This window comes from Rhineura floridana, chromosome 13 (assembly GCF_030035675.1).
Source record: "Rhineura floridana isolate rRhiFlo1 chromosome 13, rRhiFlo1.hap2, whole genome shotgun sequence".
NCBI classification, from domain to species: domain Eukaryota; kingdom Metazoa; phylum Chordata; class Lepidosauria; order Squamata; family Rhineuridae; genus Rhineura; species Rhineura floridana.
This window is the reverse complement of record NC_084492.1, coordinates 11,692,388-11,711,450: the sequence shown is the minus strand read 5'-3', so window position 1 is coordinate 11,711,450 and position 19,063 is coordinate 11,692,388. Positions and strand designations below refer to the sequence as shown.

The 19,063-nt window shown below is 41.6% G+C and overlaps 1 protein-coding gene across 5 annotated transcripts in view; it reads left to right on the top strand.

Annotated features, from left to right (window-relative positions):
* Positions 1 to 19,063, top strand: part of PLCG2 (phospholipase C gamma 2) — a 105,705-nt gene that overhangs the window by 29,841 nt on the left and 56,801 nt on the right. For all 5 annotated transcript variants that reach the window (XM_061594092.1, XM_061594091.1, XM_061594093.1 and 2 more), the window contains exons 3-8: positions 5,313 to 5,456; positions 6,637 to 6,730; positions 8,408 to 8,455; positions 15,758 to 15,842; positions 16,801 to 16,884; positions 17,203 to 17,246. In XM_061594092.1, coding sequence (XP_061450076.1) covers positions 5,313 to 5,456; positions 6,637 to 6,730; positions 8,408 to 8,455; positions 15,758 to 15,842; positions 16,801 to 16,884; positions 17,203 to 17,246 — 499 coding nt within the window. The remainder of the gene's footprint in view (positions 1 to 5,312; positions 5,457 to 6,636; positions 6,731 to 8,407; positions 8,456 to 15,757; positions 15,843 to 16,800; positions 16,885 to 17,202; positions 17,247 to 19,063) is intronic.

Here is a 19,063-nt window from a genome sequence, read left to right as displayed (position 1 = left end):
CCTTTTTTTCTGCATAGCAATAGACTATTGTAGGCCAACAGCGGGCAACTTTTCTTTCCTGGCAAAGGGCACATTCCCTTGGGGTAAACTGTCAGCAGCTGTAGACCAGCAGGTGAGCAGAGACAGAGCTGATGACAGGCAGTGCCAAGTACAAAAGTAGTCTGGACTACCTAATTTGGAATAAAGACCACCATGCTTCAGTTTTTACCATGGCTCCTCAAATTAGAATTCCCAGTCCTATGCAGCTCTACATATAAGAAAGTCCCACTAGGGTTGATGGGGTCACTCTCAAGTACATACACAGAGGTTGTTGTCGTTTTCTAAAATACAACAGACTAATACAGCTATTATGTTAGAAAGCAAAGTTGTTTCTTATTGATTGAGTGTTACAGTGTTTGCATGTATACACTTTTCTTAGCTGTATGGCTTGTTCATTCATCTGTGCTCCCCCCCCCCCCCGCTAGCTGAGAACAATTTTTTTCCATATTGGAGGGAGCCACACAATAAAGAAAAGAGTGAAAAATACATCAATTTATTTTTATCAAATAAAGTATTGCCACTTCCAACGGTTCAGTCCACCCAGACTGAAACTACATCGATAGAAGGGGAAATACCCTTTAAAAAGCCAGGATAAATAAGAAGGAGACAAACAAGTAGGAAGGAACTCTTATGAGATGGAAGAATGGAGCCATTTCAGGAGGAGTCGGGCCATATAAAATGAGATGGGGGCCACATGCAGCTCCCAGGTTGCCGGTTGTCCACCTGTGCTATAGAAAAAGCAATTTGCTTTCCACAATTTTGCACACACAGAGATTTCCATCCACTGCACAAACCTCAGAACCCCAGTTGTCAGTATGGAAGCCCCGTGTCTTGGTGATGCTCAGCAGGATCCAGAAATGGGCTGGGGTATGAAGATAGAAGGGTAATTTAACGTAGATAAACAGGGACAGGCCTGGCTCCCCCTTATTTTTAATTATACTAACAATGTTCAGACAACATGCTGAGCCAAGTCTTAACTTAGCTTAACATAGTGTGGCAGCAAACAGGGTGAACAAAGCAGTTGCGAGCTCCTCTCCGGGAGCTTGCACATTCACACTCATCCATAGTTTGGCTTAGAATAGCGAGCAAACTAGGCCTCTTTCACACCTAGTTTTTTAACCTACATAAAAACTCTGGTTCCAAATGCTGGCCAAATGGGGAATCCTGATTACAAGTCACGGCAAAAATAAGCTTCAACTTATGATTTACTATAGGAAACGTCACCAAAATTGCAAAGTAAATCTAACATATTTGAAATTACTATCTGAACTATATCAACAATATTGTTGCTTCCTCCCTGCTAAAACAAGATCAGCACAACATGTCTTGTTTCTGTTATTTGGGTTGATTGCTGGTGTTGCCACCACTCACCATATGCTCAGAGGCACATGTTACCAAATTCTTCCAAGCTACACAAAGTTAAAAAGGAAAGCAAAAAATCCAGACTACATCTGTATGTCAAGAAGACAACAAAATGACAACAAAAGATTTATGTAACTTTAAAGTTGACAATGAGGACATTGAATTTGTCAAGGATTATCAATACCTTGGCACAGTCATTAACCAAAATGGAGACAATAGTCAAGAAATGAGAAGAAGGCTAGGCCTAAGAAGGGCAGTTATGAGAGAACTAGAAAAGGTCCTCAAATGCAAAGATGTATCACTGAACACTAAAGTCAGGATCATTCAGATCATGGTATTCCAGATCTCTATGTATGGATGTGAAAATTGGACAGTGGAAAAAAGTGGATAAGAGAAAAATCAACTCATTTGAAGTGTGGTATTGGAAGAGAGCTTTGGGAAAAGACAAATAATTGGGTGTTAGAACAAATTAAACCAGAATTATCATTAGAAGCTAAAATGATGAAACTGAGGTTATCATACTTTGGACACATCATGAGAAAACATGATTCCCTAGAATCCCTAGAAAAGACAATAATGCTGGGAAAAACAGAAGGGAGTAGAAAAAGAGGAAGACCAAAGAAGAGATGGATTGATTCCATAAAGGAAGCCACAGACCTGACCTTACAAGATCTGAACTGGGTGGTTCATGACAGATGCTACTGGAGGTCCCTGATTTCTTGTTTTGCCATAAGTCATAATCAACTTGAAGGCACATAACAAAAATGAAGCTGTTCTTTCACTCCTAAGGACGGTAAGGCAGATTTCAAAAGGAGACAATGGCTTCTTAATCTTGTGCTTGACATTTGCACACTCTCCAACCTTTCTGGGGTTGGGGGAGTGGAAACAATAGTTGGATTGCCTCTCTGAAATAAGAAAAGCCCATATTCTTCATAATGACTGCAGCGTTTCCAGAATAGACCAGCAGCTATTACTTTCGGATGCCCTAGGGAGCCACCTGCATTGGCTTTTGAGGTGGGCCAGCCCTAAGACTATGGGACATCTTGTTTTCTGCATCGCTGTGTCATGCTTAAGTCTCGTTGAAATCAGTAGAACAAGTACAAACAATGACAAATTCAAACTTGATTGATTTAACTAAGAATAAAGCCCAATTAATTGTTTCTGGATCAGCACTAGTGTCATTTACCCTTTCCATTACCTGTATGAGACTGCACAACCTCAATAACTATTCCCAGTTTGAGTGACTTGAATGTCACAGTGACCTCAGAATGCTTGCTTAATTTCTCCTCTGTATTGCAGAATACTTCCCTTTTAGCTACAACCTTCATATCTGTGCAAGCTTGCATTAAAAAGGAGCCAGGCTCTACTTTTAGGACCAGATATATTTTAGAATGTGCATAGTTTTACAGGGGAGTCAGTTAACGTCTGAACTGAAGAGGTGCTGTTCTGTTACACACACACGCACACACACTTGAGCATTATTTTTGCATGTGTGGGGCACAGTTGTTATTTAATGTATATGCTGCTTACATGCCATAATGGCTTCTTATTCGCCCCTGCTCCAGAAGCTTGGGACACAGGTCTTTCTCCTTCCTGATTTTTCTAATCACATACTCTGTTCATTTATAGAATAAGGGAAAGAGGCTGCAATGGAGTGGGGGGACTTTACAAAGGGACACAACCCCCTGCTCTCCTGTACCTCTGCATGCGGTAAGATACAGGGCAAGAGCAGCAAAATTAGCTTCTGCTTAAGGCAACTATAGGAACATAGGAAACTGCCTTATAATAAATCAGACATTAGTCCATGTAGCTCAGTGTTGTGCTGACTCTCCAGCATTTCGGACAGAGGAACAGCTGGGGAGTGAATCTGGGATGTTCTGCATGCAAAGCAGATGTTCTATCACTGAATGACTGCCTTTCCCTATAAAAGTTGAACTGTTCTGCATAATGCTTTCTTTTCTTTTTGCATAATAACAAAAAACAGGCAACATCCCATTTAATCGTACTTCGCTAATTTTCTGAAACACACTACATTAATTAGAGCTAAATAATCCAGAAAGGATAACCCTTATTAATGTTTCTACCACTACGTTATGTAAATAACCTGAATTACGTGTACCATTAAGAGAATGGAGCATTTACTTTGGTCTGTGGTATAGTATGTCTCAATAAAGCGCATTTGAGGAACAGCTGTGCAGTTTGTTTTTTTACTGCTCATATTGTAAGTTTGACCATAACCCTTCACCTATCAAGAGTTAAGCAGGAGCAGTCATCAGTTCTTTTATCCAGTCTGCATAGTGGAATGAAACCACTTCCTCAGTTTTCAAATAAGTGTTTTATCAGAAGAATGCACATTTCTTTTGTTTTGGATAAACTGAATTTCCTTTCCCTTTGGATGCATGCAGCATAGTTCGGTAAGCAAAACCTGGGCATGAAGAAATAGTCCTGGGAGATGTATCCATGATTCCAAAATAGGTTGGATGCATGCTGTCTGAGAGAGAGGGAGGCTTGTTTGTTTGTTATATAGTCATTTCTATTTCACCTTTCCTACCAGAGTATAGGGCAGCCTTGTCCAACCTTTGGGCCACAGATGTTGCTGGACTACAGTTCCCATATTTCCTGACCATTGGCCATGCTGGCTGGGGCTGATGGGAGTTGCAGTCCAGCAACATCTGTGGCCCAAAGGTTGGACAAGGCTGGTATAGGGCATTCAGAATGGCTTATAGACAGAGTAAAATCACTAAAATCTTAACAAAATAACACCAATCACATAGCAATGCAAGACAAACTAAATGGCATCCCCTCCCAAAATAATCATGTTGTGAAATGCTTTGGCTGAGTTGATGTTCTAAGCAAAATTCTATATATTTCTCAATTGCTTGAATACACTATTACAAAGCTTTGTTCCGAAAATGTGACTCTCTTGAAAAAACAAGCAGTATTAAAACTGATTGGTAAGCTGTGACAGGAAAATGATAATAATAATGAAAATTCTAAATCTGAAAATATAAGGTTTAAGGAAGTTGTAGAGTGCTTGGGATAGACACACTCGGTCCAAAATTTTAGAGGGCTCCTAAAATCTGTAGTAACACTGAGACTTTAAGAATGTCAACTTCCACTAAGGACGTAAGTTTCTGTCCTTCATGGCTGTGATGAAAGCTTTTCATCAAATGCAAGGGGGAGGCAGTGGTGGCTGGTGCCCTTTAGGACTGGTAGGGCAGCCAACAATAGGCCAAGCCAAGCCAACTAATTCTCCTGTTGTCCCCATCCTCTGCCCTGCTGAGTTCTACAAGGACAACACAGACTAAGGAGGGGGAAGCAAGCTGACAGCTGGGGCCACTGCCTGGACTGGTTGTAAGAAAGAAGGCATGTGGGCTTGGATGAACCGAGACTGAGGTTGGTGGGGCAGTGCTTCATTTGCCCTAATGAACCATGCACCACACGGTACAGAGTTGGTGGTGAGTGAGAAGGGAGTAACTGACCGTTGTGTCTCATCTCATGGTTTATTGGAGTGATGCTGGTGCAAAAATATAGCAGAGAAATGCCATAGTGTGACCAGATTAAAGGATTCTGGAAGGCAAGTGTGGGCAAAGGTTAACTGCTGTCCTGGGCTCCTTTGGGAAGAAGGGCAGAAAAACAAACAAACAAACTGCCTTGCAGAAAGATACCTCTTTAACTATTACTGTGCAAATTGCACCCCAGTTGTTGAACTGAGGAATACTGCAAATCAGCTTGTACTCTTTTGTTTGCTATTACACAGTTTCTTAAGCAATGATGTCTTCATGCTCGCATCAAAGCTAGACCAGGATGAAGTTGGTAGGCTAGTAAGCTAGTGTCTAATGAAGCAAATTAACATACATCTTCTTGATGTGAGCTTATTTTAAATTGACACTTGTATTTTTCTTTTTCAGTGGATCTGATGGAATTAAAGGAAATTCGACCAGGAAAAAATTCAAAGGATTTTGAGCGTGGGAAAGCAACACGGCAAAAAGATGACCTTTGTTTTACGATTTTCTATGGTACTCAGTTTGTTCTCAACACCTTAAGCTTAGCAGGTAAATGTGTTTCTTTGAATTTCTCTTTTTACAACCAGAAATGACAACTCCATCTCTTCCACATGGTCTTCCACTTATCCCATTAATCCTTATTTCCAACTGTAATCAAGTTTTAAAAGTTCTTTTAACTTCATCTCTTTCTACCCTTGTTTTTCTCCTCCCTCTTCCTGAGTTTTGTCTGTGTTCCCCATGTCTGTTCTATAAGATGATAACAAGTACCAGTAAGGAAATAAGTATCAAAACCAATATGTACACTCGGGTAGGTTGCGTTTTTGTGAGTTAATATATGCCACCTCTTGGTCATTAGCTGTGACAGGCTCCTGGCTTGGAAAGAACTATGCCTAACTTCAAGCCTTGGTTAAAAGCTGGGTGGTTAAAACTAGGAAAATGAAAGTACCCTCACTGAATATTGTAAGTACCTGTTGAGCATCTTTTTTGCAAGGTTAAGTGATCTTCTCTTTCACTGGATTGACTATTACAAACTCATTTTGTCCAATGCCAGGGTACCATCAACCAATAATAATGTGGTCATTTGACACCTGAGTTTTTGCTGTTTTGACTGGCGTAAGTCAAATATAATGCATTACTGAGGAATTTTAAAAGATTGGGGTAGAGTGTATTGAGGAGGGGCTGTAATGGATAACCCAGAATATCCAGAGATTTCTTTTAAAAAAACTATGCTTAATTCCTCATCCTGGTTTAAGGATGTGTTTAATCTAGCTGAGACTCTATAGGCACATCCTATAGAAGAACGCTAATGTTGCGCACATCATTATAGTGAAGAGGAAGGGAGTATGCCATTGTGGAATGTTGCAGACTTTATCATGATGTCTATAGCATGTACCAGCCATGCTCAGGTTTTTATAAGACTTTACTTCAAGGAATAGGTAAAATATCAAGGAATGAGAGAGCAAATATGTACTAGCCCTACTGGTACAAAGTAGAAGCTTTAAAAATCTTTTAGTGGTTTGTTTTTTGAAGGAATGCCTTTTAGGTAGGTTCTTAATATTTCTTGCTTGTGTTCAAATACATGCATACAGTTCCTGTCAGCATTGTGGGTTGGCATTATAAAGCAGTGCCTAGGACAACTGAAGAAGTTTAACCCTCCTTCTTCCTTGATTGAATGCAGAAGATGGAGATCCTTAAATTTGTTATTTCACATAACTTTTTAATTTTGCAGCTGACTCGAAGGATGATGCTGACAAATGGCTGTGTGGCTTGAATATCTTGCATCAAGAAGCTATGAATGCTTCCACTCCAGCAATTACAGAGAGGTATGTGGAAGAACTGTTTCCCATTTTTCTTATTATTGGCATTTAAGAGTTTAGGAATTCACTTGATTTCCACAGGGTAAGAAAAACAGGAACAACTTGATATGCCATGGCATGTGTGTAGGATGCGGTGCTGAAGAATGTTAAAATGATTTTAGGAACCCGGGAAGCAGGCTTATACCAAATCAGACCATTAGTCCATGCGGTTGACTACCGTCTATGCTGACTGGCAGAGACTCCCCAGGGTTTCAGACAGGAGCCTTTCTCAGCTCAACCTGGAGATTTCAGAGACTGAACCTTGGATCTTTTGTACTCAAAACATGTCTTCTGCTCTGGCCCCTCTTGCTGGAACATAGCGTTCTATTTGGGTATTGCTTTTGTTTGAATAATTAGCCTTTTTGATGAATTCACATTGGATAATAGGAATTTGTGGACTTGCACCATGAGCATTTTGCACTTGAAATGTGGGGATGATTGCACAGTGGCAAACCTGAGTGTGCCTATGATCTATAGCCTGTCACAGCTCCCTAATGAATGTGCCTATATGATGTAAGTGGTTGCAAAGATGTATTTGTGACATTCACATTTTTAGGTGTACATTTTAACACTGAAAACAATTCAAATGTACACCTAGAAATTATAATGTTTGCAGTGGTCCTTTGTCCCTCCTTTTGGGAGGAAGGACCAGATATAAATGATAGATAGATAGAGACTTGGACTTAAGAAAGACAGTGGGAGATCAGCTCATAGATCTCCCACAATTCTTAAAAGGGCAAATGTAGTTTGGGAGGATGATTTAGATTGGAACCATGGTGCTTTAGGCGTGGGAGATAACTGTTTTCCCATTTTATGGCGCAGATTGTCCCTCTAAAGCTGCTATTTGCTTCATGTACCAAAACATATTGGTACCATATGAGTTGACTGTTTTGCTCTGTGTGGGTGATATATAAAAACACATGGGTGGGGGTTTGGGGGATTTTAACTCCCTACCGCAGCTCCAATCAAAATCTGTCCCTCTCATTCACCTAGTTCACATGTCATGTTAACCACAGTTAAACCATGGTTAAATGTGAACAGTGTGCTGGTGCATGCTTGTCAAGTCACAGGTTCTTCACTTCTTCTGACTCCTACTGCTTCTGGGAAACAAGCAATGGTCTCGTTTGTTTCTCTCCAAGCAAATCATAAGTGGTAAGCTATGAGCAGGCTTTGGCTTCTGCTCATCATTTGTTTGGAAAGAAACCATGAGCTCAGCTTTGGTTGGCACGACAAGCCACATTATGGCTTGTTTCCCGACAGCGGTAGAGGAGTGAAGTGTCCGCACTTTTGGCATACTGCTCATCCACAATAAACTGTGGTTTATTTTAACTATGGTTTAATGTTACATGTGAACCTGGCCATTTGCTTCATGTGTGGATATTTGCCATACTGTTTCTTCTATGTGATGAATACCACCTCTTTTGCACAAAAAAAGAAGAAGAAAAGGGGCTGCAAGAACCATGGAAATAGGAAGACTTGACATTGCTGCTGTTATTTCTTCATCTCCCACAAATGAAAAGTTGATTTCAGAATGAAGAAGAGATGTTTCTGCTTTATTTATCAAAACTGAAGTTGAAATAGTGGAATAAATTTGGTCAGTTCTTCATAAAACTTACCAGTGCCATTTTTATTTGTTCCTTACAGCTGGCTCAGAAAACTGATTTATTCTGTGGATCAATCCAGAAGAAACAGGTAAGGCTGTTCCCTTCATTGTATGCATTATTTTAATTTGGGTCACAGCAGTTTGTGTGTGTGTGTGTGTGTGTGTGTGTGTGTGTGTGTGTGTGTGTGTGTGTGTGTGTGTGTGTGTGTGTGTGTGTGTGTGTGTGTGTGTGTGTGTGTGTGTGTGTGTGTGTGTGTGTGTGTGTGTGTGTGTGTGTGTGTGTGTGTGTGTGTGTGTGTGTGTGAGAGAGAGAGAGAGAGAGAGAGAGAGAGAGAGAGAGAGAGAGAGAGAGAGAGAGAGAGAGAGAGAGACTCTTCTACAAGTCAAGCCTGAATAGGGGTGTGGTAGCTCTTGAGCACATCGATGTTGGTGTTGTGATCTGGAAGTCTCTGCACCATATCAGGAGGAGTGTTTACACTGGTTCACACACTCAGTTTTCATGACTATCCCTTCTTCAGGTGTTCAGTTTGACTGCATGAAAGGGCAAGCAGGAACATTGGGGTGAACCCCATCCCCTCATGTTCAAAACCCTACATGCAAGTAAGGCAGCCCCTTCAGAGTAACTCCAATCATACATTGATTGGGGAATGTTTGTAATGAAGGTAGGACCTGTTGTTTTTATTGTTAGCCCTCTGGCCAGGTGGCAAGATGATGGAATAAAGCTTTGCAAAGAGGCTCATGAAAATGTAGATGGTGCATGGAAAGAAGTGACGGGACTGAAAATGTGTGTAAGACGTTTGGCTTGGGGATCTTGAGAGCAGTGCATACTGGGGATGTTGGCATAATTTGGTGCTCAGTAACAAGGCTGGGAAGAAACTGGATGCTAATGTTTGAGCAATGTATCTCAGTGCAAGTGGCCTTGTTTGATGTCTACTCTTGGTGGTGTGTGACAGTAACAGTTGTAGCGTTCTTTAAGCTAAGGATTATCCTACAGTACTGGAGCAACTTCCACAAGCAAGCCTTTACAGTAGGTTGCCCATCCATGATTTACAAATAGAATGCTGCTTCTGATGGAAAATTAGCCCTTACTGTGCAGCATTTTATCACCCTTTATATAATTTCATAGTAGCGTACGTTCTTGTAGCTTTGATTCAGTGCATACAACACGCATTTCCTCTAATTTAGTTCTTTTCTATGGAAGGCACAAAAACATTGTGGCAATCATTCCCCAGTTCTGCTGGGCAGATAGGTTGTCATTGAGCTAGGAGTCACAGATCCTAGAGTAAGGTCAGGATATTCAGCAAGAGAATTTGTGTAACTGAGGTTGAGTTTTTGTTTTGCGGGAAGGGCAAAGGGCCAACTCCAGCATATTTTATTCAATAGCAACTGTGCTGGCACCTGTGTTTAAATAAGAAACACCACAATAAGGAAGAGTTGTGACATGTGGGAGATCCATGGGCAGGAAAGCCATTGCAGCTGCAGCCATAAACGTGCCCTATATGACCTTAAATTGTTTTTGGTGTGTTTTGTTCACAACACTGAACAGCAACACAGTTTATATCAGCCCAAGGTTAAAAAAGGGAGAACTGGTGGCATTGCTTATTCTGTTCCAGATTCAACCGGAAGAGAAATGTGAACTTGGTTTAAACTCTCAGAATCCTGGTAATTGAATGGGAGCCACATGCTTTGCATGTATAAAACCCCAGGTTTTATCTTTGGCACATTCATTTAAAGTATCTCTCGTATTGGGTTTGGGAAAGATCTTTGCCTGAGACTTTGGTGTGCCTCTGCCAGTCAGTACTGAGCTAATTGGACTAGTAATCCAATGAAATGTTGTGAAAGGTAGGAGTTCTTTGGGAGAGCAAATCTTATGCAAGCCACCTTGAGTGTTGGAAAAATGGAATGTAAATATATATGCATATGTAATACCTAATTCCTCCAAATTGTTTTGGACATTCTGCTTTCTTGCCCTTTGGGTCCCCCCCCCCGTTTTTGTGTTAACAGGAGACTGAGTATGGAAAGGCAACTGAGAGTAATAATATGAGGATTTCCCTAGCATTTAAAGGCTACTTCCTTGTTAACAATAAAATTGTATTCAGGCTAGGTTGGATATAGTGTCAAATTCCACCTCCTTAAGTTAAAATTCAGCAAGAGTCTTGCAAGTGGAGCTATTTATGGTAGAATTATGTTGATGGGAAGTAACTCTGGCACAAGGATGGGGAGCAATACGCGGCATTAACAGCTAGCCATCTGATTATGGGAATCTGGTTTCTAAGAAACATCTTACACATGTCCATGTTTTTCTCTGCAATCATGAGGACTAGTAATAAATTCCAATAACTTAACAAAATGGGGAATCTGCAAACATCCCCAGTATTTGAATCTCTGGATTTGGGACTCATGGAAAATGGGGAAAGTGATTGTAGTCTTGTTTTGTATTCTGGGAGTAATTGAAGAGCTGCATCTTATAGTTGCATAGCCATGATACTGTCTCTCTGACGCTGGCCTCATTCAAATGTCACAATAAACCATAGTTAATGGTTTACTGTGAATGTGTTGATCTTGTCCCCTTTGCTTCTCCCTGCTGGTGCACAGGAGCAACAAACCATGATCTCTAGCTTACTGTTATGTCTGAACTGGGGTTGGTGGTCTAAACAAACCAAGATCAGTAAGCCAGAACAGATTTTGGCTGCAGATCGTAATTTGTTTGGAGCAAAACAGATAATGGACCCCAGCTCTGACACAGTGCTAAGCCAGGGATTGTAGTGTGCTTCTCTTGTACACTAGTGGGGAAGATCAAAGAAGGGGAGATTGACCTCTTCCCCATAAACTAATAATTATGGTTTATTATGATGTGCAAACTGTGTTAATGACACTTTAGCTTTAGCCAAGTCTTCAGAGTTCTCTGCCTCCTGTTGTTTTTTATAATGGGGATTTCAAAGGGCAGCTGGTGATACTTTTCCAAGGCAGAAAGGTTTTGGCAAGTGACTAGATGAGTAAGTCTGAAAACAAGACACCATACCATTAAAAAGATGTGTAGTCAGTAGGAGGACTTGTGGCAGAGAGAGAGAGAGATCTCATTTGCACTATACATTAAAAGCAGTATTGTAGCACTTTGTAAACAGTCATTGCGTTCCCCAAAGAATCCTGGGAACTGTAGTTTGTAAAGAGTTGTTAGTAGACCCCTATTCCCCTTACAGAACTACAATTCCCAAAGTTCCCTGGGAAGAGAGATTGATTGTTAAACCACTCTGGGAATTATAGCTTTGTAAGGGGAATAGGGGTCTCCTTAACAACTCTCAGCATCATTAATAAAGTTTCCAGGATTCTTGGGGGGGGGGATGAATATTTAAAGTGGTATAAATCTACTTTAAATATATAGCATAGATGGGGCCAGAGGGAGAGTGAAGGAGTAAGATGAGCTTTTCCTGCTTACTAGTGACTTCTAAATAACTTCTGCTCCAACCTCTAGCTGTGTGAGATCAAGGCAGTTTGCCTCACTAAACCCTATGTAGTTTACGGTAGTGAAAATGTAGCAATTAAGCATGGCTTTTGGACTTGAGGCAGCTTTCTTCAGTTTGTCATATGCATTCTTCCTTTGGAAAAGTTCTGTCAATCTAAGGTTCAAACTAGATAAGAAATGAAAGAGGAGTATTCCACTCTCCCCCAGATTCAACCATGAGGGCTTGTAAATTTGATTGCAGCAAAGGTGAAGGGTTTTTAAAGTTTTCTATGGGTTGTTTTTTTAACCACAACACCTCCAGCTGATTTTCCACTGGGGTGGAGATGGAGCTCTTTTGCCACTGATCTGACTAAATTCATAATCCTCTGTAGCTGCATTTAATTTTTTTTAAAAAAAAGTCAGAAAAAGCTGCACATGTCTTTCACATCTCATCTAGTTTGTCTCTGAGGCAGATGTATTATACCAAATCTGAGCATTGGTTCATCTAGCCCAGGGGTGGGGAACCTTTGGCCCTCTAGATGTTGCTGAACTACAACTCCCATCAGCCCCAGCAAGCATGGTCAATGCCAAGGGATGATGGGAGGTGTAGTTCAGCAATATCTGCAGAGCCAAAGGTTTCCCACCTTTATTTATTTATTATTTTATTTATATCCCGCCCTTCCTCCCAGCAGGAGCCCAGGGCGGCAAACAAAAGCAGTAAAAACACTTTAAAACATCATAAAAACAGACCTTAAAGTACATTAAAACAAAACAACTTTAAAAACATTCTTTAAAAAAGCTTTAAAAACACCTTAAATAAAAAGGGTTAAACATATTGTTTAGGGAAAAAATGTTTTAAAAAAAACATATTAAAAGCAATTCCAACACAGACGCAGACTGGGATAGGTCTTAACTTAAAAGGCTTGTTGAAAGAGGAAAGTCTTCAGTAGGTGCTGAAAAGATAACAGAGATGGCGTCTGCCTAATATTTAAAGGGAGGGAGTTCCACAGGGTAGATGCCACCATACTAAAGGTCCATTTCCTATGTTGTGCAGAACAGACCTCCTGATAAGATGGTATCTGCAGGAGGCCCTCACCTGCAGAGCGCCGTATAGGGCTTTGTACACCAGAACTAGAACCTTGAACTTGGCCCAGTAGCAAATGGGCAGCCAGTGTAATTCTTTCAGGAGTGGGGTGACATGTTGGCGATACCCTGCCCCAGTGAGCAGTTGCGCTGCCGCATTTTGCACCAGCTGCAACTTCCAGACCAACCTCAAGGGCAGCCCCACATAGAGTGCATTACAGTAATCCAGCCTGGAGGTTACCAGTGCATGGACAACAGTGGTCAAGCTATCCCAGTCCAGAAACGTCCGCAGCTGTCTTATCAGCCAAAGCTGGTAAAAGGCAATCCTAGCCACAGAGGTCACCTGGGCCTCTAGCGACAAAGATGGATCCAGGAGCACCCCCAGACTACAAAACTGCTCTTTCAGAGAGAGTACGACCCCATCCAAAGCAGGCAACCGACCCATCATCCGAACTCGGGAACCACCAACCCACAGTACCTCCGTCTTGCTAGGATTCAGACTTCTTTTATTGGCCCTCATCCAGCACACCACTGAGTCCAGGCAGCGATCCAGGGGTTGCATGGCCTCTCCCGATTCAAATGTTACGGAGAAATAGAGCTGGGTATCGTCAGCATACTGCTGACACCTCACCCCAAATCTCCTGATGACCGCTCCTAAGGTCTTCATATAGATGTTAAACAGCGTGGGGGACAAGATGGTACCCTGCAGCACCCCACAGCACTGCCAGGGGGGCAAAAGACAGTCATCCAATGCTATTCTCTGAGAGTGACCCTGGAGATAGGATCGGAACCACTGTAAAACAGTTCCTCCAATACCCATCTGACCAAGTCGGCCCAGAAGGATACCATGGTCAATGGTATCAAAAGCTGCTGAGAGGTCAAGTAAGAATAACAGGGTCGCACTCCCCCTGTCCTTCTGATAAATGCCATCCATCAGGGCAACCAAGCTGATTCAGTCCCATAACCAGGCCTGAACGGAAACTGGGATGGGTCAAGATAATCTGTTTCATCCAAGAGTACTTGCAATTGCTGCACCACAACCCCCTCAATCACCTTCCCTAAAAAAGGGGTATTTGCGACCGGTCAGTAGCTGTCACCAACCAATGGGTCCAGGGTGGGCTTTTTCAGGAGTGGTCAGATCACTGCTTCTTTCAAGGCGGCTGGAACCATTCCCTCCCACAATAATGCGTTGACCACACTCTGGATCCACTCGGTCAAACCCCCTTGGCAAGCTTTAATAAGCGAAGAAGGGCAAGGATTGAGAGGACACGTTGCTGGCCACATCATCATAAGCACCTTGTCTACCTCATCAGGCCACATCAATTGAAACCGTTCCCAAGAAGTTGCAGCAGACGTTGAACTGGACATCTCATTGGAGACTACAGTAGATGTGGATGGGGCATCAAGACTGCTATGGAGGCGAGCAACTTTACCCTCAAAGTGCCTAGCAAACAATTCACAGTGGGCCTCTGAAGGGTCTAAAACTCCATTTCCTGGAGCTGATGTCAACAGACTCCTGACAATACAGAAAAGCTCCACTGGATGGCTACTTGAGGATGCGATGGAGGCAGAGAAGTGGGCCTTCTTCACCACCCTCACCGCCACACAGTAGACACGGTTATGATGTTTTACTCATGCCTGATCAGCCTCACAGCATGTCTTTCACCACTTGCGCTCTAGCCATCATCCAGCCTGTTTCATTGCCCTTAGCTCACTGGTGTACCAAGATGCAAACTGGGCTCCACAATGCTAGAGAGTGTGCTTGGGAGCAACCATGTCAAGAGCCCAATGCGCCTCGCTGTTCTACAACGTGACAAGGGCTTCAACAGGGTCACCTGCTCTATCTACTGGGAACTCCCCCAGGGCATTCAGGAATCCAGTGGATTCCATTAGGCTCTGGGGGCAGACCATCTTAATCTGTCCACCACCCCTGCAGGGAAGGATCGGAGCCATAAGTCTAAACTACACCAGGAAGTGGTCTGACCATGATAATGGGGTGACATCCACCACCCCCCATCTCCAGACCACCCCTTCCTCCATCTGGAGCAAAAACCAAGTCGAGGGTGTGCCCTTCCCTGTGTGTTGGGCCAGTGACAACTTGAGACAACCCCATGGTTGTCATGGAGGCCATGAAGTCCCGAGCCAGGACACTAGAGGCAGCCTCAGCATGGACACTGAAATCACCCAGCACTATCGTTCTGAGCTCCTCCAACACCACAGCCGAGATGGCCTTCGCCAGCTCAGTCAGAGAAGCTGCCAGGCAGCAGGGTGGACGGTACACCAGCAGCAACCTTAGTTTCCTGTCTCCTCAGCCCGACACCAGATGCAGGCCCTCACAGCCAGCTCCAAGACAGAGTGGTTCCCTGGTGACAGAGATGGAATTTCTGAAGACTACAGCAACTCCTCCTCCCCCCCAATCTCTGCAGCCTGTGCTGGTGTTGCACCGAGTACCCAGGTGGGCAAAGCCGGGTCAGATCAACCCCTCCCAGCTCACCCACCTAGGTCTCAGTAATGCACAACAAATCGGCACCTTCATCCACAGTCAAACCGTGGATGAGAGTGGTCTTATTGTGTATTGATCTGGCATTAAACAACAACACACATACTCTGACAGCAACACTTCAAGATCCGCCTGTGAACCTTTCAGATAGAGATACGGGGGGTTGATCCCGAGACCTTCCTAACTGCAAAGCATGTGTTCTTCCCTCCCGTCCAGTCTACCCAAGTTTTGGACTTTAATTTTTTTCTGCCGTATATTCCAGGCCAGTCATTTAAGTTGCATGTTAGTGAAATGCAAGCCTTGCTTCGTGCTGTTTGGCCACAAGAACATTGCTGTTCATCTTTCTCTCTGTTCTCTCATTTTCAGCATCAGCCTTAGAGAGCTGAAGACTGTGCTTCCTTCTGTAAACTTCAAAGTGAGCAGTGTGAAGTTCTTGAAGGATAGGTTTGCAGTAAGTATGTGCTGAGCCTGCTTTTAGGCTCAGATGTGTATTGCTGTATATATGTTCTCTGCCGTACCAATTACCTTACAGTTGAAGGGACTCCAAAGTAAGTGTTGTTACATGTGTGGCAACATCAAAGGGTAAAACCTGTATCCCTCAGATAAATACTGTATTGACTGGAATATAGGCTGCCCCAAATATAGGCCATACTCAGGTTTCATGCAAGCCAGTTTGGGAGGAGGGGACTGTGGCCTATATTCTGGTCAGAATGGTGTTCTTCCTGCTTCTGATGCTGCGTACAGATTACCCTTTTCTAAGCTAGAACGGTGTTGCAGGATGTGGAATACAAGAGGGGAAATTCCTGGAGGCTGTTCCCCTTGTGGCCTTGATAAGGGGGACTGAGAATGAGCTCCCTAAGATTTCAGATGTCCTCTTTTGGTGTCAAAGAAGGCAGCCCTCCCTTTGCTGCTGAGAGGTTGTCTGGGGCAGAATTAGGAATATGCAAGAAATTCAATTCAGTTTGCATTTAAAGCTGAATTTATCAAATCTGTACTTTCCAAAACTACATGAAAACTGAAACACAGCCATCCTTCAAAATTCATGTAAATTTTGTAGTGCTGTTCTCCAACTAAGCAATACTTGCAGAAGTGTGTATATAAGGGGAAGTATGCATAAAAATGAATATATTAGTGAAAATAGCATACAAAATGCATTACATTAGGAGGAATTGCTTGCAAACATGTGCACATTAGTCAAAGCTGCATACAAAAAATGTGTTTAGCAGGAGAAATTCTCACTAAAATGCTGGAGAACTTTTATAAGGATTTTTTTTAAATTGCAAATTGCTGCAAAATGTGGAGAATCAAATTTAAGATTAGAAAACTTACTCAGAGTTGTGTTCTTATGTAGGCACAACCTTTGGAGAAAACTAAACTCAATGTCATTGCTTGTTTTAACTTCCCTACAGGAAATAAAAGCTGTTAAAGAAGAACTGAGCTTTGAGCAATTTCATCTATTCTACAAGAAAATAATGTTTGAGCAACAGAAATCGGTAAATGTGCAGCTCTCATCCCACATTCGAGGGCAAATTACTTCCTCTTAATACATAAGTTGTCATTCTGTGTTGTAACTTGAATATAGCACTTTCCTAGAATGCAAGCCTTCCATGTCCCATTGTATGCAAGAAGGATGTGTTAGTTCCTTTCTTTCAGTTTTGTAGACTTAGAAGCATAAGATGCCTCTTAGGGGAAAAAACCTGTTTTGTCTAGAGAGAATAGGGAAGGATCAATGTGTTTTGCAGAATTAGGAAGTACCTGAATGAACAATTTTACATGCTTTTTTATTTGTTTGTCATCTTTTCCTTCCCCAGATTCTTGATGAGTTCAAGAAGGATTCCACTATGTTTCTTCTAGGGTGAGATGCCCTGTGTCCAGCTTTGCCCACACTTCTGCTTAATGTTATTAAATATGAAACTTGTTGAGATACGATCTTTTGGAAGTGGCTGTTTTTCATAATATATTAACTAGCGAGGCAAGATTGTGTGTGTGTGTTACTGCATAACTCATAAACAGTAACCTGAATATTACTACTACTACTTATTAATTATTATGTGCCCTTCACCCAGAGGTCCCAGGGTGGATTACAACAATTTTAAAACACATAATTAAAAACAGTTAAAAACATCCTACACCAATCTGCAAATGAAAAATTACCCCTGTGTGAAGTTTGACATTTTGTTTTCATTTCTGTGAAAGAGCTGAGAATGTTTTTGACAAAGATTAGTAGATGGCCATAACAACAGCACACAGAAGCTGTTTGCAGTATCTGGTCAAAGGTAACCATGGTTAGTGTCGGTGCGGATGTTTGAATACCACACCATGATGAATATTACAGAAGAAAAAAGGAAAGGAAGAGGAAATTGTAGGGTGCTCCCAATCTCTTATCCTTCATTAAGAGATTGAGAAATGTGGTGCCTCCACCAGGCCATAGAGTACAGTTGTATTTTGCAGACTAAGTAGTTTGAGTTTCCTAATCTAATTAGGATTAGTCTAATTAACTAGCCGGTTTGTAAAGTATCACAGTACTCTTTGTCGTTGTTGCATGTTTCCAGAGTAACACAACTCCTCTTTCTCAACTTCTTAATTAGATTAATCATTTAGTTCTCATTTGTATATGAGAGCCCAGTTTGTTAGTTTCCAGAAGAACTGCTTATTTGAGTTCAGCATTCTCTATGTTAAGATCATGTTCAGGAAGATAGAGGTAGTAGGATGATGAGAGTGGTAGGAAAACGTATTCAATGCTTTAACTGATATTTACAATACTTCATAGTACTATATTTCTAAAAAAATGTTTGGGGAGGGGGAATGTGATACATTAAAAATAAAACATTTTTCTTCCATCCTACTCCATTCTTTCCCACTAAATCAAACTCATCATTTCAGCCTTTCTTCTTACCCTTCACCCTAAAACCAAGAAGGGGGGGAAATTAAGGAAAGGTAGGGAAGGAGGAAAAGTGCTGGCATTTCTCCTTACAAATGAAAGTGAATGGTCTTAATTATTTTTTCCTAATGAAGTAATATATTGATGTCTTCTAAGAAGCTTTGCGAGTTGCTTTCTAATATCGGTGCCCATTAGATAACTCTGATACAATCTGTGCATCAGTATTTATTCTTTTTCGTTTAATTTATGTATTTATCATAACAAAGCATTACAAAGGTAGGATAGGAACAGTAAACCAAAGCATTATTTTTTTCAGCACAAAGCTGATAGTATCAAGTATTTTTTCAAGATAAATGAATTATTGTCTTCTCAAAGTCAGAAGAATATTTGCCAACCTGTCACTGAAAATTGTCATAAAAATTGTCAGTCAACTACACCACAAATGATTATATTGTGCTAGAGGTCCTTTCTAATTTATTGCTGAGGTTATGAACAGAATGAATTGTTATAAAATGAGCCTAACTGTGCTTGCTCCCTTATGACACAAAGGTTATGAGTCATTTTTTCCATGAGCATCCCTGCCCAAAGTTATTATATCATGCATCCAATGTTAAATTGTGTTCTTTCAGTGGTGCAGTATAACATTGCAACAGTGATAATAGATTGCACTAGGTCATTAGCTTTAATATCAGAATCAATATCAGTGAATTAATATCCAAATTAGTGCCCTAGAATAAAAATAAAAAACGTAACTTCAAATACTGAGTGAGTGGGACTCTTCATCAGTTCCA